This window comes from Sapajus apella, unplaced genomic scaffold, assembly GCF_009761245.1.
Source record: "Sapajus apella isolate SASKATOON/1434 unplaced genomic scaffold, GSC_monkey_1.0 scaffold10, whole genome shotgun sequence".
Taxonomy (NCBI): domain Eukaryota; kingdom Metazoa; phylum Chordata; class Mammalia; order Primates; family Cebidae; genus Sapajus; species Sapajus apella.
In genome coordinates, this window is record NW_022436950.1 from 20,249,856 (window position 1) to 20,274,563 (window position 24,708).

Sequence of the window (24,708 nt, forward strand, 5' to 3'; positions counted from 1 at the left end):
GAGGTTGCAAAAATTGTACACAGAGATCTGTGTGCCCTCCACTCAGTTCCCTGGATGGTTACATCTTACATAATCACAGCACAGTATTACACCCAGGAAACTGACATACATAAAACGTGTATGCATAGGGTTCTATGCCATTTTTTCCTAGGTTTGCTGGATTTAGCAAATAAAAATACAGGAAAACTCAGTTAAATTTTGTTTTTCATATATCCCATGCAATATTTGGGACATACTTATACTGAAAAGATTATTCCTTGTTTATCTTTGGTTTTTTGTTTGTTTTTTGAGATGGAGTCTTGCTCTGTTGCCCAGGCTGGAGTGTAGTGGTGTGATCTTGGCTTACTTCAACCTCCACCTCCCAGGTTCAAGCAATTCTCCTGCCTCGGCCTCCTGAGTAGCTGGGATTACTGGTGCCTGCCACGACTCTGGCTAATTTTTGTATTTTTAGTAGAGATGGGGATTCCACCATGTTGGTCAGGCTGGTCTTGAACTCCTGACCTCAGGTGATCCGCCTGCCTTGGCCTCCCAAGGTGCTGGGATTACAAGCATGAGCTACTGCAGCTGGCCCTTGTTTATCTTAAATTCAAATTAAACTGGACATTGCATTCTGTATTTCATCTGGCAACCCTAATTTTGTCATGGGTAGAGTCAAAACCACCACTATAATCAAGACATAGAACTATCCATCACCATTAAGATATTCCTGAACTACCCCCTCCTAGTCCCACACATCCCTGCCCCGAATCCTCCCTAGCCCTGAGCAACCACTAATCTTTTCTCCGTCTCCATGATTTTGTCATTTTTTTTCACTCAGCATAATGCACATGAGATCCATCCACGCTGTTGCATTTACCAACCGTTTGTTTCTTTTTATTGCTGAGTATTATCCCATGAGGGTCCTTTTTCACAAAGAACAATTATTTTTCAAAATATCTTTCATCCAGTAAGTGTTTATTGTATATCCACTATGTGCCAGGCACTGAGAATCGCAGCAGCCAAGTGAAATTGATTACATGTCATCAGCCAGCAGGTTACTTGAAGTTGACAAACTGAGGCTTCTTCCTGTGGATCCTAAGACAGGAGATGATACTGGTGCTAGGAGGGGAAGACTGGCCTGGCCTGGAGCACTTCCCTCTGGAGATGCTAAGGAAGGTTTTGTGAAGGAGCTCTGGAGGCAGGTGTGCTGATGGATCTGACATGGGTACAAGAGAAAGAGAAGCACCGGCCGGGTATAATGGCTCACGCCTGTAATCCCAGCACTTTGGGAGGCCGAGGCGGGTGGATCACGAGGTCAGGAGTTTAAGACCAGACTGGCCAACATGGTGAAACCCCGTCTCTACTAAAAAATACAAAAATTAGCTGGGCATGGTGGCTCATGCCTAAAATCCCAGCTACTTGGAGGCTGAGGTAGGAGAACTGCTTGAACCAGGACCTGGGAGGCAGAGGTTGCAGGGAGCTGAGATCGCGTCACTGCAATCCAGCCTGGGCTACAGAGCGAGACTCCATCTCAAAAAAAAAAAAAAAAAGGCACTGAGGCTAACCCCAAGAGTTATGACCTAAAACCAGAAGGACAGAGTTGCCATTTATTGAGTGTATGGCAGACACACCTGACAGAGATAACCGAAGCACACCCTGAGAATGACCCTGAATGACAGAGGTACTTGATGTGTGTTTGGAGTTCTAAGCTAAGAAGTCCTGGAGTGGCCAACCTAGAGATCCTCATCTATGAGGAAACTCAGAGCCCCCTTCCCATCCTGTGGAACAAGGGTCATACAGGGGATTGAGGCCCTTTGTTTTGGTTAAATGAAGGTTGCCAAGTGGAGGTTGTTAGGGGCAGGTGTTGAGAGGAAATGCATGCTTTCTGCAGGTGGCGGCAGTCCTACCGTCCAGCCCACCACCACTGGACCATCTTGTAAGTTCCCCTCAATAGACCTCATGTCGACCAGGCCTGGTGGCTCATGCCTGTGATCCCAGCACTTTGGGAGGCTGAGATGGGCAGATTGCTTGAGGTCAGAAGTTCAAGACCAGCGTGGCCAACATAATGAAACCCCGTCTCTACTAAAAATACAAAAATTAGCCAGGCATGGTGGTGCATGCCTGTAATCCCAGCTACTCAGGAGGCTGAGGCAGGAGAATTGCTTGAACCTGGGAGGTAGAGCTTCCAGTAAGCCAAGATGGCACCACTGCACTCCAGCTGGGGCGACAGAGCGAGACTCCCCCTCAAAAAAAAAAAAAAATCCATGGCTCATTTGCTGGCTCTGGGTCTCTTCTTTGGCCTCTTGAACCCGGGGCCTTCCTTATGGGAGTGGACAGGGATTCAGCACACCACTGAGGTGGGAAGAATATGGATGGAGTAGGTTTGGGGAACAAGGAGTTCAGATTAAGACACGTTACACTGGAGGTTCCTATTAGGCCCACACATGAAGACTGTGCAAAAACAATTGGATATGTGAGACTATATATAGTTCAAAAGAGATATCTGGGTTAGGGATATGTAAATTTGACAATTGTTAAGGTATAGATGCTATTTAAAGTCATGAGACTGGAGATTAGCAACAGAGTGAGGGTAGAGAGATATCTAAGAACTGAGCCCTGAGGCCTTCCATTTAAAGCTGGGAGATGAGGCCAACACGGTGGCTCATGCCTATAATCCCAGCACTTTGGGAGCCCCAGGTAAGAGTATCGCTTGAGACCAGGAATTGGAGGCCAGCCTGGCCAACATAGGGAGAACTTGTCCCTCTATATTAAAAAAAAAAAAAAAAGAAAGAAAATAATAAAATAATAATAACATTAAAGATGGGAGATGAGGAGGAGCCAGGAAGGACCCAAAGGAGTGTGGTGAGGGTAGTAAGTGTCTGGGGGGCCAAGTGGAGAGAGTGTTCCCAGGAGAGGGAGCAGTTCTGTCAAATAGGACCCACGGTCAAGGACAATGAGGGCTGAAAATGACCACTGGGTTCAGCATTGCGGAGGTTGTGTTTGACCTTGACAAGAAAAGCTGTGGTGGAACGTTGGCGCTGAAACCTCATTCGAGAGGGCTTACGAGAGAATGCGAGAAGGGGAATCGGCAAAATTAAGTCTAGATAGCTCTTTTCAAAAGAGGAGATTTACATAAAGAGGAGAAAAAAAATGAGGCCACTGCTGGAGGGAGACTGGGGGTTAAGGGAGGATTATTTTTTCAAGGGAGAAATTATAGCACATGTATATGCTAATCAGCTTGACCCGCCAGAACTGCGGAGATTGATAACGCGGGAGGAAGGGAACGGCTGGCATGGTGTCCTGACGTAAGCAAGAGGGGTGGAATCTTGTGCACAAGTGCAGAGGGTGGCCTTGGATAGGAGCACAGATGGTTCACCCACAGAAATGAGGACAGCAGAATATGGAGCTCAGATGCTGGTAGGAACCTAGTCGTGGCAGCTTAAAACTTGCGGAAATTCTCTTTCGAAGGCTTCTATTTTCACAGTAAAATGGGGACCATGGTCCTTGGCTGAGAGTGAGGATGGAGGAGGACGCTGGATGAAACTGTCCTGCAGGAGAGCAAAGCAGTGAGTGGTCCACGAGATGCAATAGGACCTCTGGGCAGGACAAAGAACCCTTAGGTTAGTGGTTAAATTCAAAGCAAGCTTGTCCAGCTGGGTGCGGTGGCTCACACCTGTAATCCCAGCACTTTGGAAGACCAAGGCGGGTGGATGACTTGAGGCCAGGAGTTGGAAACCAGCCTGGCCAACATGGTGAAACTCCATCTTTACTAAAAATGCAGAAATTAACCGGGCATGGTGGTGCATGCTTATAATCACAGCTACTTGGGAGGCTGAGGCAGGAGAATCTCTTGAACTTGGGAGGCAGAGGTTGTGGCAGTGAGCCGAGATCATGTCACTGCACCCTAGCCTGGGCAGCAGAGAGAGACTGAGTCTCAAAAAAAAAAAAAAAAAAGAAAACAAAAAAGGAAGCTTGTCCAACCCATGCAGCCTGGGACGACTTTGAATACAGCCCAGTGTGAATTTGTAAACTTCCTTAAAACATTATGAGATTTTTTTTGAAATGTTTTTAGCTCATCAGCTATTGTTAGTGTTTGTGTATTTTATTTGTGGCCCAAGACAATTCTTCTTCCAATGTGACCCAGAGAAGCCAACAGACTGGACACCCCTGGTTTAAAGTGAGACCAGGCAGCACAGCTTTGTGTTTCTCCAGCCACACAGGTTGGAGCAGGGGAGAAACTGGTTGCAGTCAGGGTTGGGGCTTTGCCAGGCAAGTAAGCAAATGCAGAGCAGGCAAGGGACTTGAAGGTGTGCGCGAGGGAGTGAGCACAACAGTGGAATGTATGACTCCTCCTAGGTAGGAGGCACATGAGGGCAGGAGCGAGGAATAGGGAAAAAAAGGATCAATAGTTTGTAGTTCTAGGCCGGGTGCGGAGGTTCACACGTGTAACCTCAGCACTTTGGGAGGCCAAGGCAAGTGGATCACCCAAGGTCAGGAGTCCAAGACCAGCCTGGCCAACATGGTGAAACCCTGTCTCTACTAAAAACACAAAAAATTAGCCAGGCATGGTGGTTCGCACCTGTAATCCCAGCTATTCGGGAGGCTGAGGAAGGAGAATTGCTGGAACCCAGGAGGCAGAGGTTGCAGTGAGCCAAAATGGCACCATTGCACTCCGGCCTGGGCAAACGAGCAAGACCTCATCTCAAAGAAAAAAAAAATAGCCAGATGTGGTGTTGGGCACCTATAAACCCAGCTACTTGGGAGACTCAGGGAGAATCACTTGAACCCAGGAGGCAGAGTTTGTAGTGAGCTGAGATGGCTCCACTGCACTCCAGCCTGGGCGACTGAGTAAGCCTCCATCTTACAAAAGAAAAGAAAAGAAAAGAGCAAGAAAGAGAGAGAGAAAAAAAGAGAGAGAGAGAAAGAGATGGGAAGAAAGAAATGAAGAAAAAGGAAGGAAGGAAGGAAGGAAAGAAGGGAGGGAGGAAGGGAGGAAGGGAGGGAGGGAGGGAGGGAAGACATATGTATCATATCAACTCACACTGAAGTGTATGTAGCTGACTGTATGTTTAAGCAAAAGTATTTGCATTTTAATATGTGTTAAACCCAAAAGATGAATGAATAGTGGTAGCATTGCAAACATCAGTTAAGATCTGATTTTCTCAGAGGGCGGAAGGCAAGAATGACTCTTAAAAACTTTGTCTTTCTTGATCCCTAGTCATTCCATGACTTCCCCGCCCCAACTCTAAATCCAATACCATTCCCTTATCCAGAGGCAACCATTATCCTTCCAACCCTGTTTCCATGCATTTACATATACATTTATATAACATATAGAAATACAAATTTAGCGCATTGTGTGAGTTTTATCTAAATGCCCTCACCTTACATTCTGGAAACTGTTTTTTTTTTTTTCACTCAACAGTATATTTGGAATTCTTTTCTGTAACAATTCCTAAGGATTGACCTCCTTTTTTGTTGTTGTTTAAACGACTACACAGCACTTTAAAACACTGTGTCTCAAGCATTCAAATCATCTAAGAATCTTGTTAACATGCAGATGCTGACTTGGTAACTCTGGGGTAAGCCCTGAGGGTCTGCATTTCTAAAAAGCTCCCAGATGTTATTGATGTTGCTGGTCAACAGATCACATATTTAGTAGCAAAGATGCACAGTATGGGTGGAGTCGTGTGCTGGGGCCAATTTGGACAAGCTCATGAGAACTGATTGTCAAATTTCCAGGAATTTGGTGAGCTCGTTGTTAAACACAGCAATCATTAAAAAAAAAAACAAAAACAACTAAATTATATAAACTAACAATTAAATAGATTATATCACAGATAATAAAAACCAAACATCCATCACTTTTCCAAACATTTTACTGCCTTCTTAAATCTATGCTATTGATGTTATTTATATCTATTGTGTCTGCATGGTGGAAATCTACATAATGGCATACTTCTGCACATCTCTCCCCAACTCCACTTGGCGACATCATCTTTACAGCTTGAAATTGGCCAGGGGGAATATTTACACCACAGAAATTTGGGTATCAAGATCTCTGGGGTGAGCAGATCTATGCAAATATATCCTCAAAGTCCAGAGAAGCTGAAAAGCTGAAGAAAGAGGCTGACATATCCGATCTCTGAGGAATAAACATTTCATGGGGACTTATGAATAGAAGCCATAGTTTAGAGATGAAATGGTGGATCCCTGTACCATTAGCCTGCAAACCCAGGGCTTATACAACATAAGGAAAGAATATGTAGCACAATTGAAGTTGACCCCTAAGCAAAGGCATGAATGCTACATGAATCTGCCTAAGGGCAGGATTTATGGTAATAGCAGGTAAAGTAGAAATCTTAGAGTTATTCCTGGAACAGAGGCTGATGAAAAGTCAACATGGGCCGGGCGCGGTGGCTCACGCTTGTAATCCCAGCACTTTGGGAGGCCGAGGCGGGTGGTCAAGAAATCGAGACCATCCTAGTCAACATGGTGAAACCCTGTCTCTACTAAAACTACAAAAAATTAGCTGGGCATGGTGGCACATGCCTGTAATCCCAGCTACTCAGGAGGCTGAGGCAGGAGAATTGCCTGAACCCAGGAGGCGGAGGTTGCGGTGAGCCGAGATCATGCCATTGAACTCCAGCCTGGGTAACAAGAGCGAAACTCCGTCTCAAAAAAAAAAAAAAAAAAAAAAGAAAAGTCAACATGGCAGACTAACTTCCCAGATGGAGTTGCTTTAGCCTCCGTGAAAGGCAAGCATTACCCCAAGCCTTCCCCAACACTTAATATTACCAATCTTTTCCATTTTTGTTAATCTGATATATCAAAAAAAGGTATCTCATTTTATTTATTTATTTTTGAGATGGAGTCTTGCACTGTCACCCAGGCTGGAGTGCAGTGGCGCCTCCCGGGTTCAAGCAATTTTCCTGCCTCATTCTCCTAGTAGCTGGGATTATAGGTGACCACCACCACGTCCAACTAATTTTTCAAATTTTTAGTAGAGACGGGGTTTCACTATGTTGGCCAGGCTGGTCTTGAACTCCTGGCCTTGTGATCCACCTGCCTTAGCCTCCCAAAGTGCTGGGATTACAGGCATGAGCCATCATACCCAGCCGGTATCTCATTTTTAACTTGCATTTCCCTGTTTAAAGTGAGATTGGATGTCTCACATGTTCATGACTAGAAATTTAACAGTATTTCTTGCTCTTGTAACTATAACCTTTTTACTTTTTTTTCCCAAACCAAAAATGGTCAATACAAATTTTTTTACCTTTATATTTTCTAGGTGATTATTGTACAAGAAAGTCAGTGTTTTTTAAATTAGGCTGCCCTTCCCCAGTTTTAATAATAACTTGATCATTTATATATATATATATATATATATATAGTCTAAATATATATAAATATATATATATAAATCCTGACTAATTTTACTTTTCACGTACACAGTTGTTTATTTTTGTTTTGTGGTACTGGCTCTGACTATAGCTTAACATTGTCTAGCGGCAGTAATAGCTCATCAGTGTCTCACTTCTGATTTGAATAGGAACACTTCTGTATTTCCTCACTAATGTTTGCTGTAGATTTCTGGTAGATGTCCTTTATCTTTTTCCTGGTTTCTTAGGGGATTTTTTTTTTTGGAGACGGAGTCTCACTCTGTCACCAGGCCAGAATGCAGTGGCATGATCTTGGCTCACTGCAACCTCCGCCTCCCAGGTTCAAGCGATTCTCCTGCCTCAGCCTCCCGAGTAGCTGGGATTACGGGCTCGTGCCATCAAGCCCAGCTAAGAGGTTCAATTTATCAAATGTTTACTTTCACTTTCTAAGTTACGCATTTTGGTGGTTTGCATTTCTTACACAAGCATGTACCTTTTTCTGTGATCAGAAAGAACATAAAGGTGGTTCTTTAATGACGTTGTCTCCTTCCCTTATACATTGTAGCCTTGTTTTCAGCCCTTTCACTGTCCTCCTTGAACGTGTCTCCTCCCCAGGAGGCAGAGGACAAGAATGTTCTTTCCATGTCCTGCTTAGCATTTAACTTTATACATAATGGTATTTCTTTTTTTCTTTTCTTCTTTTTGGAGACAAAGTCTCACTCTGTCGCCCAGGCTGGAGGGCAGTGGCACTATCTAGGCTCACTGCAACCTCTGCCTCCCGGGTTCAAGCAATTCTCTTGCCTCAGCCTCTGGAGTAGCTGGGATTACAGGCACAGGCCATCATGCCCAGCTAATTTTTATATTTTTAGTAGAGACAGGGTTTCACCAGGTTGGCCAGGCTGGTCACAAACTCCTGACTGCAAGTGATGCACCCGCCTTGGCTTCCCAGAGTGTTACGAGCCCAGCCCATAATGGTATTTCAATAAATGGTTAGGGAGTGTCATGAATTTAAGTCAGCACCTAGAGCGTGAATTCCTGAAAACTCCCCTGCCATATCTACTAGTTTGAAGTGAGGGCTGCAGGACCTTTCCAGCCTCTCTTCACCCCACCCCGTCACTCCCACCCCTAGTATATAAATGGCAGCTTGCTCCATAAATCTGAGATCTCTGAAATTTTGATTGCACCCCTAGTAACTGGGCCCTGTTTTGGACCTAGAGGCCACCAAGGGTCCCGATCAGCTCCTGCAGCTAGGAAGGTGCATGGGGTTTAAAAGTGCTACTCACGACTCTTGACATGGGAATACTGGAACTGCCAATAGCGTGCAATTTTTTCTGTTGTTTTAACAAATAGAAAGGGCACAGATATCAGAGTCAAATCCCAGATCCACCCAAACAGCGATGTGATCTTGGGCAAATCAACTTCTGTGTCCCTTGTTGACCTCCCGTGTAACGTAACACCAACGCATATAGAAAAAGGTCCAGAAAAGATCAGAGGGTTGCTCCAGGCCTCTGCAATCAAACTGAGGGAGTTCAAACCCCACCTCTGCCGTTTACTACCTCGATGGGTCACTTGTCTCCGTATCTCAGCTTGTTCATGCATAAAATGGGGACAGAGTACACAGCTGATGGGGCAGTTGTGAAGATTAAAAGAGGTAACACGCCAAGCTTTATCATAAAGCTAAAGCTCACCGTGAGAGCCCCATGGACATTAGCCTTTTTGCTTTTATTGTCACAAGAGCGACTGTGACGGGAGACAGCACTTTGTACTGTACCCCTCGGACCCGGTGAGCTGGAGGGAGCGAGTTTTTTACTGGACTCTGCCCAGGGCACGGGGAAGCGGGCCGTTCGCGGTTGTCCTAGTACCTCCGCGGCGGCAGAGGGCCCTGGCGGCGCCAGCCGATAGCGCGGAGGGGAACTAGGGAAGTGAGGGGCGGGGCCTGACGAGCAGCCCCCGCAGGGGCGGAGACGAGGGCAGGGCAGAGGCGGAGGCGCGGCCTGGCGAGGGGCGGGGCGGACGAGGAAGGTTGAGAGGGGCGGGGCGGGAGGTGCAGCCCGGAGAAGGGCGGGGTGGGCTGTGCGGCCCGACGAGGGGCGGAGCAAGGGCGGGGGCAGGGCAAGTGGTGGGACTGCGAGGGCCGGCGCGAACGGGGGAAACCTGGTGAGGGGCGGGGCAAAGCGGGGCGGGCGGTGCAGCCTGGCAAGGGGCAGGACGGGCGGTGCTGTCTGCCGAGGGGCGGGGCGGACATTTGCCCGTGGTGAGGGTCGTGGCGGAGCGTGTTGGGCAGTGCGGCCTGCCGTGGGGCGGGGCGGAGCGTGGTGGGCGGGGAAAATGGGGAAGACTGCAGACGGGCTTGGCGGAGCGGGGTGGGCGGGGACGGCCTGATGAGGGGCGGGGCGGAGAGGAACGGGCTGGGAGGCCAGACGTGGGACTGGACGGCCTGGCAAGAGGCGGGGCGGCGAGGAAGCCTGATGGAGGCCTGGGCGAGCGGTGCAGCCTGAAGGGGCACGCGGAGGACCTGCAGGGCTGGTGAGGGGCGGGGCGGGCGGCGGGCGGGGGCGGGCCGAGCGCGGGGGCCCGATGAGCGGACACAATCCCTTGCGCGGGACCATGCAGGTAGGTGGTCCCCGCCGGCTCCGCTTGAATTTCGGTCCCAGACCCGGTCCGGCACCCTCCAGGGCCCAAGTTTAGCGCGGCGCTGCGATGAGGCCGCCAGATCCAAAGCGAAACCGAAAGCCCCGCGGGGGGTGACCTGACCTTCCCAGGACTGGAAGGGAGAGTCCTGCGAGAGACTGGGTGGGTGGAGAGGAGGCGGGTGTTCCTTGGGGCACAGGGCTTTGGCTCCGAGCTGGGGTCGCGCACGTGATGCAGGCCGCCTCAGAGTATGCGGCCAGCTTAGGATCCTGGAGTTTGGGAGATCTAGATTTCCTAGCTGGGCGGGGACCTGGGGTTGGTACTTGGGGAGTCAGGCGGAAGCTCGGATTAGTGGGCGGGTCCGGGTCGTGATCCTGGGCTAGCGGGTTGAAGCTTTCAACGGAGAATTTCAGCCCTGGATTTGGGTCGGGTTTGGGTCTCTCGGTGGGGACGGGCGGAAGCAGAGGTCTGTGCCTTGGGTTGGTCATTTGTGGGGGTGGGGATGGGAGAATCGTCGGAACCTGGGTGAGAGGTCAGGGGTCCCAAACCTCGTAGGAATCTGAGCGCCCCCTCTCCTAGGTGGCCATGACCGGTAAGGCCCGCAAAGAAGCGGTACAGACTGCAGCCAGGGAACTCCTCAAGTTCGTGAACCGGAGTCCCTCTCCTTTCCACGGTAAGTAATGGCCAGGGCAAGGGAGGAGGGTGAAGGCTGGTGTGCCCCCGACTAGCTTCCATCACTGTGAGAGGGTGCTTTTCCCACAGCTGTGGCTGAATGCCGCTACCGCCTCCTCCAGGCTGGCTTCAGTGAACTCAAGGAGACTGAAAAATGGGATATTAAGCCAGAATGCAAGGTACTGCGGGTGGGGTGGGGGTGGAAAGGTAGGTCCCTGGGATGGGTCTCAAAGCCCTGTGTGCCAGCTGGCTAATGCAACTCACACCCCCCGTCTTTCCTCCCCCTTCCCTCAGTACTTCATGACCAGGAATTCCTCCACCATCATAGCTTTTGCTGTAGGGGGCCAGTACGTTCCTGGCAATGGCTTCACCCTCATTGGGGCCCATACGGATAGCCCCTGCCTCCGGGTAAGGAACTGGGACTGTGTTGGGGTGGGAGGAGGTGTCAGGGGATAATAGGGTGAAAGAGAACCAGGAGGTACAAACTGGGGGATGGAGCCTTCCTCCGCGCTTTGAGCCTTTCGTGTGACATTAATATTCGCTGTCTACTACTTTTGAGTAGCCCAAGTCTCATCTCCACATCTCGTCATGGAGCCTCCTCTGACTTCTCCGTCTTTACACTCAGGTGAAACGTCGGTCTCGCCGCAGCCAGGTGGGTTTCCAGCAAGTCGGTGTGGAGACCTACGGTGGTGGCATCTGGAGCACCTGGTTTGACCGTGACCTGACTCTGGCTGGACGCCTCATTGTCAAGGTGGGAACCAAGGTTGGGGATGGCAGAGCCTCCTCAGAAGTCTGCCACACTCCTCAGTTAACCTGTGGGGAAGAGGGCTGGGGGCAGTCTGGTCAGAGAACCACCCTGGTTAGTTTGAAGTGAAGGCTTACCACTGGGGTGGGAGGCACCCTGGGCTGACCTGGCCTGGCTGGCCGCAGTGCCCTACCTCAGGTCAGCTGGAGCAGCGGCTGGTGCACGTGGAGCGGCCCGTTCTTCGCATCCCGCACCTGGCCATCCATCTGCAGCGAAATATCAACGAGAACTTTGGGCCCAACACAGAGATGCACCTGTGAGACTGGGGCGGGGACAGGGATGGCTGGGAGGGATGGAGAATGGTCCCAGGTGACGATTACCTAATCGTAGCCACAGTCACATTTTACTCTGTGGACCCAGTTAATTTCCAAGGGTCCTCACAGCCCTGCCATTTGGGGAGTAGGCTGGGAATTGAAGGGCAGGGGCAGCTGCCCATCAGGAGACACCTGAATTTTCCGATGCCCGCCTCTGCTGTGCCTCACAATCCCCTCCCAACCCACGTCTCCCCACAGAGTCCCCATTCTTGCCACAGCAGTCCAGGAGGAGCTGGAGAAGGGGAGTCCAGAGCCAGGGCCTCTTAATGCTACGGTAAGAGAGTCACCTGATCATGGGGAGGGCAGCAGAGTCCCCCGAGAAGGAGGGAGGAGAGGAGGAATGGACTCTTCCTAACATCTGTCTGCCCTGTAGGATGAGCGGCACCACTCGGTCCTCATGTCCCTGCTCTGTACCCATCTGGATCTGAGCCCCAAGGACATAATAGAGATGGAGCTCTGCCTGGCAGACACCCAGCCCGCGGTGAGGACTGGCTGTAGCAACCTGTGGGTGGAGGCCTCCAGGACCCCAGCCACTCCTGGCATGTCCTGCAGAAGCACTTGTCACCTCCACCAAGCCCTCAGTTACTCTCATCCTGTTCCTCCCAGTGAACACATCCCCCACTGCTTCTCGGGCACTGGTTCTCAGAAAGACAAGTTCCCCACCCCAGACCTGCCTGCAAGGACTGGCTGGGAATTGGCCCTTTTTACAGATGCCCCAGGAGTTTCTTCTACAGGTGGGCCCTGTCTGCTTTGACCCACACTGACTCTGAACGGCTTAGGGAAAGAGGCCTGGATATGGCCATCTGTTCTCTGTCTCCCAGTTGCTGATGGTCAGAGATTGCTATATCTTTGGATGCTCTGTCCTGTTTGAACATGAACTAAGTTTGTTTCTTGGCTGGTTTCCTCTGTTTACTTCCTTGGCCTTATTGTTAACAATTCAGCCCTTCCTTTTTTTGACCCACAGGAAGGGGTCAAGAGCTATAGGCCTCCACCCTTCTGTTCCTCAGCACCAGCCCAGCCCCCTTCTGCAGTCTCTGCTCAGTCCTGCCCAGCAAGGAATCCCAGCACTTTGGGAGACCAACGTGGGTGGATCACATGAGGTCAGGAATTTGAGACTAGCTTAACATGGAGAAACCCCGTCTCTAAGAAAAATACAAAAATGAGCCAGGCCTGATGGTGCACGCCTGTAATCCTAGCTACCTGAGAGGCTGAGGCATGAGAATTGCTTGAACCCGGGAAGCCGAGGTTGCAGTGAGCTGAGATTGAGCCACTGGACTCCAGACTGTGCAACAGAGGGAAACTCCATCTCAAAAAAAAAAAAAAAAAATAGTGCCCTAAGCCAGGGGTCAGGGAGAGGTTGCGCAGGAAACCAAGGTGACCCTTGGGAGCAGGAGAAACAAGTGAGTGGGGGTGGAGGGTTGCAGGTTGGGCTGACTATCTTATCTCTCTAGGTCTTGGGTGGTGCCTATGATGAGTTCATCTTTGCTCCTAGGCTGGACAATCTGCACAGCTGCTTCTGTGCCCTGCAGGTGAGGAGCTGGGGCACCCCAGGCAGCACATACCACCAGCAGAGGTGGTGTGTTCGGGGTCAGGGGAGCTGCCTGAAGCCCCAGCAGATTGTGAGAGAGAGCCATTGGCTACCTGCTCAGTCTCCTGGTGCTGGGTAGACCAGGAAGGGGAACTACATGCTGCAGCCTCAGCATCAGCACCTTTGGCCTCTGTCCTTTGCACTGTCAGGGAGTTGAGGCAAGAACCCTGAGAAGTTGTTTAGGGCACCACGGTATCTTGTCCTAGCCTTGTTCCTGCTGCTTTCCCTGAAGTTAACAACCTCTGCCTCAGGGAAAGGCCTTATCATCCCACAAGGCAGTATCATCCACTTCCTTCTGCTTCTTACCCCTCCCCCCAGGCTCAAGCCCGCAGCCTTTTCCCTGTTTCGTGGGATCTCAGTCAGATAGCCTCTCTTCCCAGTCACCTCGATATTCCCTACCTTCTTTCCATCCTAGCCAGTTCCCTCTTTTTCTCTCTTCTTGCCTTTGATCTTCTTCAGCCTTTTTCTGCCTTCCCTGCAATCCTGTGGCTGGAGAGAGGCTTTAGGCTGTGATTGAGACCAGAGCCAGACCTGGGACCTGCATCCACTTCTGCAGGCAGCCAGCTGTCATGTCACCTTGATAAAGTCTGTCGCCTCTTTGAACCTTAGTCTTTTCACTGAGGCCAGTCCGCTTATGGGATCTGTGTGGTCTTTTGGCTTTCTCAGCTCTTCCTCTCTGTCCTCCACATCTTCCTACTGCCATTGGCGTGGGAAGGTGGAGAACACCCAAAGGATGGTGTCTCCCGTTCCAGTTGAAAAGGTTTCGACCTATGTAGCTATTGATTTGGCAAAAAAAAAAAAAAAAAAAGGAGAGGGGGAGGGAGGGAAAAGGAAAGAAGAAAGGAAGGAGAGAAGGAGAAAAAAGGGAGAAGGAAGGATAGAAGGGAAGAAGGACAGAAGGAGAAGGAAGGAAGGAAGGAAGGAGAGGGAGGGAGGGAGGAAAAAGAAAAGGGCCCCACCACACCCTGTGCCAGGCAGTGCCCTAAGATAAAAGCCATGACCACCGAAGGCCAATGGGGGAGTGTGCATACCCAAGTGTTAGTGGGCTGAGTTCCAGCTGAAGGAGGGTGGAGATGATGCTCTTGTCCTTCCCTGATCCAGGCCTTGATAGATTCCTGTGCAGGCCCTGGCTCCCTGGCCACGGATCCTCACGTGCGGATGATCACACTCTATGACAACGAAGAGGTACGTGGAGGGTTCTGGGGAGAGTCACCTCTGTGGAGTCTTCCATAGCCAACTTGTGCCAGGCATCCACCGTGAGCCAGGGTTCTTCTGGGGGCCCCAAAGACAGGGGAGATGCTGCCTGTGCCTCCTTCGCCCTTGGTGTCTCCTCTGGCTCAACATAGATCTGCTTCTTCGAGGGTGACCACTGCTCCTGTATCTCTCTTTGTGCCACATGGTGAGCTTCTTCTGGGACAAGGACTCTACCCAGTCTATCCTCATGGCCCCAGGGCTCGGCATGGAGTAGGTCCTCATGATACCTGCATGTGTGAGGCTGCAGTCTTAGCTGCGTAACAGTGCTCGCACAGATAGTGCTGTCTCATGTAACGACCCAGGCCGGAGTTAGCACTTTTAGGTGGGTCCCTGCCATCCTGTACACATGACTGCTATTTCAGGATTCAGGGTGGCCGTTCCAGCTGTGGCCATCAGGTATCCACTGAGTTAGTAGGAAGGGACGAGAGGGCAAAGGGGAAGTAGACACCTTATGGCTTTAAGGGCGTGATCCAGAAGTGGCGTTCATCACTGCTGACATTCCACGAACTTAGCATGGTTGTGTGTGTAGCCACAGGGCAGGCTGGGAATGTCATCTCTAGCTGGGTAGTTAAGTGCTTAGCTGCAAGTTGGGTGTTATGTTATGAAAGATATCATGGCTGGGCATGGTGGCTCACACTTTTAATCCCAGCACTTTGGAAGGCCAAGGCGGGTGGATCATGAGGTCAGGAGTTCAAGACCAGCCTGGCCAAGATGGTGAAACAGCATCTCTACTAAAAATACAAAAGTTAGCCAGGCATGGTGGCAGGCACCTGTAATCCCAGCTACTTGAAAGGCCAAGGCAGAGAATTGCTTGAACCTGGGAGGCGGAGGTTGCAGTGAGCCAAGATCACACCACTGTACTCCAGCCTGGGCAACAGAGTGAGACTCCGTCTCAGAAAAAACAAATAAAAGATATCATGAACAGTTAGCAGTCTCTGTCATATGCATAAAAGAAAATTGACCAGTGTGGTGGGGCACCTCTGCTAAGGCCCAGATGTGAGATCACGGGAAGAGGAAGGAAAGCAGTGCAGGAAACCCACCAATGCTGTTTCTGCCCCAGAAAAGACTGCAAGTCAGTTTGGCCCCAGACCACCATCTGGTGATCAGTGATGACCCCGGGTTAGGGGTGTTGGTAAGAACACCCAAGTGACTCTGGAGTTATGGGCCAGTTGGGCAGTGGGCCCCTCTCACTGACTTTCAAGATCAGGCCCCTGAACCCAAATTCCCCGAGTCAGGACTCTGCTGTCACCAGGTGGGGTCTGAGAGCGCACAGGGAGCACAATCACTGCTGACAGAGCTGGTGCTGCGGCGGATCTCAGCCTCGTGCCAGCACCCGACGGCCTTTGAGGAAGCCATACCCAAGTCCTTCATGATCAGCGCAGACATGGCCCATGCCGTGCACCCCAACTACCTGTGAGTCTCACGTGCCAGACACACAGTCTTCACATAGCTGGAGACCCAAGCATAACCTGCCTTGAGGCTCTGCCCTGACCCCAGCCTCTTCCTTCCTCTCTTCTTCATTCTGCTGGGAGGTTCAGGGACACTTTCTTTTCACTATTGCAAAACTGACTTGGTCAAAGTCATGCAATGCCTAACCCACGTGTGTGGAATAGGCTTTGTCTACAAACTTGTTTCCATCTATTGCTAGAGGCTGCCTGGAATCCTGTCTGTGGAATGACTCTGAAGTCCCCTGGGCTGGGCGGGAAAGAGTGCTGTGATCTATTAGTGATGTCTGCCATGGGAGGGTGGTGAGTATTGACAGGCTTGCTCCTGTTTGCCATCCCTGGCTCTTATCTGTCTCTTACAGGGACAAGCATGAGGAGAACCATCGGCCCTTATTCCACAAGGTAAGACATGCCATTTCTCCCTAGGGACTTGGAGGCCTGGCTCATTCCCTTTGGGCCTGTCATTGCCTTTGTCTCCTTGAATCTCCCCAGGGCCCCGTGATCAAGGTGAACAGCAAGCAACGCTATGCCTCAAATGCAGTGTCAGAGGCCCTGATCAGAGAGGTGGCCAACAAAGTCGACGTCCCCCTACAGGTGAGGGTGGGCCCTGCCTGGGAAGGTGTGATGGAGGGAGCTTGGTGGGGACACAAACAGATGGGCTCCCCTCACCATGAACAGGGAGCCTGGTAGATGGCCTTGAGTGAAGGGGGTCCCAATAGAGTCAGAAGAGCAGTGATTTTGGATACAGCTGGATTCCGTGCTGGTTCTGCTGTGGTGCTAGCTGTGTGACCTTGGCCTAGTCTCCTAACCTTTCTGAGTCTCAGTTTCCACATCTGTAGAATAGGGTGATTATGATGACTACTTTGCTGGATTTCTTTTTTTTGAGATGGAGTTTCACTCTTCTTGCCCAGGCTGGAGTGCAATGGTGTGATCTTAGCTCACTGCAACCTCTGCCTCCCAGGTTCAAGCGATTCTTCGGCCTCAGCCTCCCAAGTAGCTGGGATTACAGGCATGCGCCACCACACCTGGCTAATTTTGTATTTTAGTAGTGGTGGGGTTTCTCCATGTTGGTCAAGCTGATCTTGAACTCCTGATCTCAGGTGATCCGCCCACCTCGGCCTCCCAAAATGCTGGGATTATATGTGTAAACCATGGCATCTGGCCTACTTTGCTGGATTTCTATGAAGACGGAAGGTACAGTGTGTTCCTGGCACATAGTCCTGCCTTTCCCCATGGCACCCCCACTTCCCCCCATCTCTTACACACCCTGGAGGCTTCCACAGGGAAAGTTCAGGGCTGGGGAGTATGGAACCCCAACTACTCATTTTCTCTCTTCCCTGAGAAATCAGCCATCTAGTCATTTCCCCTCAGCGTATATGTGTGTATTTGTGTACATATATATGTTGTATACATTTATACATATATGTATATAACACATGACAGTATTGCGTATACACATATATACACACATATACCATCATGCATGGCTTAACCACAGGGATATGTTCTGGGAAATGGCATTGTTAGACAATTTCGTGATTGTGTGAGCATCATGGAGTGGACATACACAAACCTGGACAGACAGCCTGCTGCACACCTAGACTGTGGTAGAGCCCATTGCTCCTAGGCCACAAACCTGTACAGCTTCTTACTGTGTTGAAAACTGTAGGTAATTATAACAAAATGGTAGATGTATCTGAACATAGAAAAGGTACATGAGGCAGGTCGTGGTGACTCACGCCTGCAATCCCAGCACTTTTGGGAGGTGGAGGTGGGCAGATCACTTGAGGTCAGGAGTTCAAGACCAGCCTGGCCAACATGGTGAATCCCGTCCTACCAAAAAATGCAAAAATTAGTCAGGTGTGGTGGCACATGACTGTAGTCCCAGCTACTTGGGAGGCCTTCCCTACTTGGGAAGGACCTCTTGAGCCCGGAATGTGGAGGTTGTAGTGAGCTGAGATTGCGCCACTGGACTCCAGCCTGGGCGACAGAGTGAGACCCTGTCTCAAAAAAAAAAAAAAAAAAGAAAAGGAAAGAAAGAAGAAAGAACGGGTACAAGAAGCATGTGGTATAAAAGATTAAAAACGGTTCACCTGTATAGAGCACTTATCATGAATGGAGCTTTTGGCACTGGAAGTTGTCCTGAGTGAGTGATGAGTGGATGTGAAGGCCTAGGGTGTTCCTGCCTGCTACTGCAGATTTTATAAACGCTGTACACTTAGGCTACCCTCATTTATTTTGGAAATTGTATTTCTTCAACGATAAATCAACTTAATGTAACTTTTTTACTTTATAAACTTCTTTTTTTTAAATTGTTGACTCCTTTGTGATAACACTTGGCTTAAAACATAAACAGGCTGGGCACAGTGTAATCCCAGCACTTTGGGAGGCCGAGGCAGGTGGATCACCTGAGGTCAGGAGCTCGAGACCAGCCTGGCCAACATGGTGAAACCCCTGTCTCTACTAAAACTACAAAAATAGCTGAGTGTGGTGGTATGCGCCTGTAATCCCAGCTGCTTGGGAGGCTGAGGCTGGAGAATCGCTTGAACCTGGGAGGCGGAGGTTGCAGTGAACCGAGATCGCGCCATTGTACTCCAGCTGAGGAACAAGACTAAAACTCTGTCTTGAAAAACAAACCCACAAACACATTGTACAGCTATTCAAACGTGTTTTCTTTTTTTCTTTCCTTGTTCTATAAGCTTTTTCCTATTTTTAAAATTTTTAAACTTTTTGGTTAAAAACAATGACACAAACATACACATTAGCCTAGGCCTATGTAGGGTCAGGACTATCAGTGTCACTGTCTTCCACCTTCACATCTTGTCCCATGAGAAGATCTTCAGACAGTCGCATGCAGGGAGCTGCTATCTGCTATGATAACAATGCTTTCTTCTGGCATAGCTCATAAAGGACCTGCCTGAAGCTGTTTTATGGTTCACTTTTTAAAAAAAAATAATTGGAGTACATTCTAAAATAAAAATAGGCCGGGTACGGTGGCTCACACCTGTAATCCCAGCACTTTGGGAGGCCAAGGTGGGTGGATCACTTGAGGTCATGAGTTCAAAACCAGCTGGCCAACAGGGTGAAAATATAAACATTACCTGAGCTTGGTGGTGCACGCCTGTGATCCCAGCTACTCTGGAGACAAGACAGGAGAATCACTTGAACCTGGGGGGCAGAGGTTCCAGGGAGCCAAGATGGCGCCGTTGCACTCCAGCCTGGGCCACAAGAGTGAAACTCTGTCTCAAAATTAATTAATTAATTAATTAATTAATTAAAAGCATAATATAGTAAATACATAAACCGTAACAGTTGTTCATTATTATTAGGTATTGCATGCTGTACATAATTGGCATGTGTTATGCTTTTATATGACTGGCAGCACAGTAGGTTTGTTTACACCAGCATCGCCACAGACAAATGAGTCATGCATCTGCCACAACGTCGCAACAGCTATGATGTCACTAGGCGACAGGAATTTTTCAGCTCCATTATAATGTTATGGGACCACTGTCACATATGTGGCCTATCCTTGACTGACATGTCACTATATAGTGCATGACTGTCTATTTCTATATCTATCTACCTGTCTATATCAGGGACGTGGGCATGGGTGGTTCAGTGACAGTCATAGCGGGCAAGTTCTAGTGGAGTCAGTCGTCGAACCGTGGCTTCCTGACTGCCAGCGCAGGGCTCTTTCTGCTGCACAGTGCTCGTTCTGCCTTTCGGAAAGCTGAATTGTTCTGCCCTCAGGAAGGCTTCCATCTGAGCTGAGATCTAACCACTGAGAAAGAGGCAGCTTTGGGAGGGTCCCAGCCAGAGGGCGCAAGTAGAAAGGCCCCAAGGGGGCCAGGAATGAGCTGATACATTAGGAGGAGAGAAAGGCAGGATGGTAGAGCCAGGATGAGAGCAGGAGGTGGTCAGGGCAGAGGCCCAGCTCAACGAGCATGTAGGAATACCTAGGCCATGGAAGGGCATTTGATTTTATTCTAAGGCAGTGGGAAGACATTGGGGGGATTTTTCTTTAATAACTACAGCAGAAGTAGGACACATGTATTTTATAAAATTAGAAAATACAGATAGAGATGAGAAAATAAAACACAAATCCCCAGAAATTTGGTATAGTCTTCCAGATTTTTTTCTATGCTTAAACTTCATATATACTTTTAAAAAATATTATATTGGATATATTTTTTGTTGCATATTTTCACTCAGTCATCTTCACCTTTCTATTGCAGTTTCTTTAAAAAAGTTTTTTAGGCCGGGCGCGGTGGCTCAAGCCTGTAATCCCAGCACTTTGGGAGGCCGAGGTGGGTGGATCACAAGGTCAAGAGATCGAGACCATCCTGGTCAACACGGTGAAACCCCGTCTCTACTAAAAATACAAAAAATTAGCTGGGCATGGTGGTGCGTGCCTGTAATCCCAGCTACTCAGGAGGCTGAGGCAGGAGAATTGCCTGAACCCAGGAGGCGGAGGTTGCGGTGAGCCGAGATCGCGCCATTGCACTCCAGCCTGGGTAACAAGAGCGAAACTCCGTCTCAAAAAAAAAAAAAAAAAAAAGTTTTTTAAAATTAGAAACAGGGTCTTGCTCTGTCTCCCAGGCTGGAGTGCAGTGGCATGATCATAGCTCACTGCACCCCCAAACTCCTGAGCTCAGGAGATCTTCCTGCCTCAACCTCCCAGATAGCTGGGACTGCAGGTGCATGCCACCATCCTGGCTAATTTTCTGTATTTGGTAAAAATGGAGTTCTTGCTATGTTGCACAGTCTGGCCTTGAACTCCTGACTTCAAGAGATCCTCCCCCACTTGGCCTCCCAAAGTTCGGGGATTACAGGTGTGATCCACCACTCCCAACCCCATTTCAGGAAATTGTCGTTTCAGTAAACTTGTACCTCATCTAATGCACAGATCATTTTCCATTTTCCCTAGTTATTCCCAAAATATTTTTTTACAATTGTTTAGCCCACCGTAGTATCCAACTCAGGACCACACATTCTATTTGGCTGACAAGTTGCTTAAATGTCTTCTAATATAGCACAGTTTCCCCCACCCCTTTTTAAGTAGCATTGGCTTGTTTAAGAAACTTCTGGATATGTCTCCTTGCTGCCTTACGGTATCATTTAGCTTGTCTGTAAGCCCCATATTTCCTATCAAATGGAATTTCTAAAGACTTGACGGATTCAAGTTAAACTTTTTTTTTTTTTTTTTACAGAGTGAGAGTCTCACTCTGCCAGGCTGGAGTGCGGTGATGTGATCTCAGCTCATTGCAGCCTCTGCCTCCCTGGTTCAAGTCATCCTTCTGCCTCAGTCTCCCAAGTAGCTGGGTTACCACTGTGCACCCTGACGCCCAGTTAATTTTTGTATTTTTAGTAGAGATGGGGTTTCACCATGTTGACCAGACTGGTCTTGAACTCCTGACCTCCAGTGATCTACCTGCCTCAGCCTCCCAAAGTGCTGGGATTACAGGCGTGAGCCACCACACTCGGCCTCAAGTTAAACATTTTTGGATAGAAGACATGGCTGATGTGTTCATATGGCGTCACACACACGATATCTGGGTGGGTCACCCTTAGCCTTGCAAAGATCGACCACTGGATCAGGGATGTCCCCGATCCCTTCATTATATGGTCGTTTTTCTCCTGTTGACCTGACAGTGACCCATACAAGTGATGGATGCCCTATTAACCAGACACCTAATGGTTTTAACAGTCATGGTAATCCTTGCCTAAATCAATGATTTCATTAGAATTTACCAAAAAATGCCCTCTTCCCCTGAATTCTTCGAGTCTTCCATTCTTCTATGAAGTGGATCCTCCCTCCAATCAACTGGGGTTCTTTGGTTGTCATGGAATATCATTCCTATTAGAAAGCGGGATAAATGCTAATTCTTTCCCTTATCTACTTTTCAAGGTGAAGTGTCAAGTGACGAAGAACTTTTCAATTTTCCTTTTTTTTTTTTTTTTAGGCAGAGTCTTGCTCTGTTGCCCAGGCTGGAGTGCAGTGGTGCGATCTCTGCTCACTGCAACCTCCTCACCCCAGTTTCAAGAGATTCTCCTGCCTCAGCCACCTGAGTAGCTGGGATTACAGGCGTACAACACCACGCCCAGCTATTTCTTGTATTTTTAGTGGAGACAAGGTTTCACCATGTTGGCCAGGCTGATCTCAAACTCCTGGCATCATGTGATCCACCTGCCTTGGCCTCCCAAAGTGCTGGGATTACAGGTGTGAGCCAGCACACCTGACCTGCTTTTCCATTTCTGATTGTCATAGGATCTTAGAATTTCATTTATTCAATGTGACCTAGTCCACTATAATTATAGTGAATTGTCATGGCTTTGACCAGTGGGAGCCCTTTCAGCATAAGTCCTGTGCCCTTTGACTCTTGAAGTTTCCTTGCTTTTTAGCACAACAAAAATTGCAGGTGTGTGTTGTTAATTTTGCCCCCCAGACTCAGTAGTTTTTGGCAAACAATGGTATTAGAAACCATGGTCTGGCACTGCAAGTGTTCATTGTTCTTGGTGGAGGGGACAGTACTTTGGGACCATTTCCATGGACATAGCAAGAAAAAAGTATGTATTTTAAAAATCATGAGGCTGGGTGCAATAGCTAAGGCCTGTAATCCCAGCACTTTGGGAGGCCAAGGTGGGTGGATCACTTGAGGTCAGGAGTTCGAGACCAGCCTGGCCAAAATGGTGAAACTCCATCTCTACTAAAAGTATAAAAATTAGCCAGGCGTGGTGGCACTCAACCTGTAGCCCCAGCTACTCGGGAGGCTGAGGCAGAAGAATCACTTGAACCCGGGAAGCAGAGGCTGCAGTGAGCCAGGATCGTGCCATTGCACTTCCAGTCTGGGCATCACGGAGAGATTATGTCGTGAAAAAATAAATAAAATAAAAATAAATAAATAAAAATTATGAGTTAGTACTATAATTCTTATTCATAAAATAACAATAGTTATTTCTTATTTGATTTTATAATTCTGTTTTACACTGAAAAACTTGATATCTAGCATCATATTTTGATTTTCTTATTTACTCTTTTACCACAATATAAAGAAAATGGTTTCAAAATGTCAGTAGCAATATTTTTGAAGACACTGATAGCACTGAGTGACTTTTTTCTGTGAGTGTGGATCTTAAGCAAGACAAACGGTGACAAAGAAGGATGGATACTTTAAAAAAATGCCCCTTCCTGCTGTGTGGAGAATGGATTGGAACTAGGGTTGCGGCAGTGCAGATAGAATGGGACGAATTCAGAATATATTGTCCTTTGGGGTCTGCCATTTAGCATTCGCTTTGATTTTATGCTCTGAAGAGGGGTGGAAGTGGACCGTCTCCCAGACCCCTTCCGGCCCTGCAGTTCTAAGATGGTTTCCTCCTTGGCTCTAATGCGCACACACTGCATGTTGCTAATGGGTCTTCTGCTCTCCCTAGGACCTCATGGTCCGGAATGACTCCCCCTGTGGAACCACCATTGGACCCATCTTGGCTTCTCGGCTGGGGCTGCGGGTGCTGGATTTAGGCAGCCCCCAACTGGCCATGCACTCTATCCGGGAGATGGCCTGCACCACAGGAGTCCTCCAGACCCTCACCCTCTTCAAGGTAACTCCCACCCTGGACCCTCTCCATGGCAGCAGAGCTCCTTCCCCTCTAGTGCCTGGATTGGTTTCTGGGACAACCTCGCCATCACAAGTGACTGGCCTGAGTAATGGGGGCTGGTTGTCATGGTGTGGCCAGCTGGTAAACAAGGTCCTAGCCAACCATGGCGGCTCACGCTGTAATGCCAGCACTTTGGGAGGGGGGAGGATTGCTTGAGGCCAGGAATTTGAGACTAGGCTAAGCAACATGTCAAGACCCTGTCTCTACAAAAGACAAAGAAGAAAGAGATTAAACAAGGATCCTTATTCTTCTCAAGGCTCAGGGGCCCTGACCCAAAGAAATGGAAAATGAGGGGATGGAGAGAGGGGACTGGGCCGAGAAGACCGGGGTGGCTGTCAAGAACAGATGAAACCTTGGTCCTTATCTTGCTGAAACATCTGTTGGTGGGAGGTGGGTGGTGGGACATCTCCATCGGGTCACTCACTAATTCCAAATTCCATGCTGCCTCCCATTTCAGGGCTTCTTTGAGCTCTTCCCTTCTCTGAGCCGTAATCTCTTAGTGGATTGAGCCCTCTTGGAAAGACTTCTCTGCCAGCCCTTTGCACCTGAGAGGGGAGGTTCTCAGCTGAGATGAAGCTGGATTATTAAAGTGGATTTTTCACTCAGACTCTCTGTGCTATGCTTATTTGGAGACTAGAGGAGTGGGAGTTGAGCCTGGCTTGAACCTTCGGAGCAAGGGCAGTTGGGGAACAGGTGGAGGCAACACTCCTGGGAGCTGATGGGAGCCTGGTCTGAAATCTCTTCTCTGTCTCAAGTCCATGCCTGAAGGGGGTGAAGGATGGGCTGGATCCACAAGTGGGTCACTTCCACCCCTAGTTCTCCACCCGGGAAGTGGCCTCAATAAATCTTCCCTCATTCCATCTCCAGAATAGCTGTCCAGCTCTGCCCTCAGGACTCCTGTTCAGCATCGGGCCCCTTTGAGAGCTGCTCTGGGCAGCCAAAGCTGTTTCCCACCCTCCCGAACCCCTCTCCAGCCCCT

General features: G+C 49.1%; 1 protein-coding gene across 6 annotated transcripts; it reads left to right on the top strand.

Annotated features, from left to right (window-relative positions):
* The first annotated feature begins 9,336 nt into the window (after positions 1 to 9,336).
* DNPEP (aspartyl aminopeptidase) lies at positions 9,337 to 24,336 on the top strand. 6 transcript variants are annotated; one of them, XM_032278087.1, is made up of 15 exons: positions 9,337 to 9,358; positions 10,572 to 10,665; positions 10,755 to 10,843; positions 10,959 to 11,072; positions 11,290 to 11,415; positions 11,595 to 11,725; positions 11,982 to 12,057; positions 12,157 to 12,264; positions 13,235 to 13,312; positions 14,473 to 14,556; positions 15,878 to 16,038; positions 16,433 to 16,472; positions 16,563 to 16,664; positions 23,505 to 23,672; positions 24,187 to 24,336. In XM_032278087.1, exons 2-15 carry the CDS (start codon positions 10,578 to 10,580, stop codon positions 24,235 to 24,237), a joined length of 1,416 nt encoding a protein of 471 aa, XP_032133978.1. In that variant the 5' UTR covers positions 9,337 to 9,358; positions 10,572 to 10,577; the 3' UTR covers positions 24,238 to 24,336. The 6 variants fall into 6 exon arrangements, with proteins under 6 accessions (XP_032133978.1, XP_032133975.1, XP_032133980.1 ...); XM_032278084.1 differs by lacking the exon at positions 9,337 to 9,358 and adding an exon at positions 9,745 to 9,974; XM_032278088.1 differs by lacking the exon at positions 9,337 to 9,358 and adding an exon at positions 9,813 to 10,154.
* Positions 24,337 to 24,708: the final 372 nt, after the last annotated feature.

Excerpts from the sequence above, each read along its gene's own strand:
- DNPEP (XM_032278084.1), top strand. The coding sequence starts at position 9,939 with ATGAGCGGACACAATCCCTTGCGCGGGACCATGCAG. Across the intron at positions 11,416-11,594 it reads CTGGACGCCTCATTGTCAAG|TGCCCTACCTCAGGTCAGCT; the intron begins GTGGGAACCAAG and ends GGCTGGCCGCAG. Across the intron at positions 16,039-16,432 it reads GCCGTGCACCCCAACTACCT|GGACAAGCATGAGGAGAACC; the intron begins GTGAGTCTCACG and ends TGTCTCTTACAG.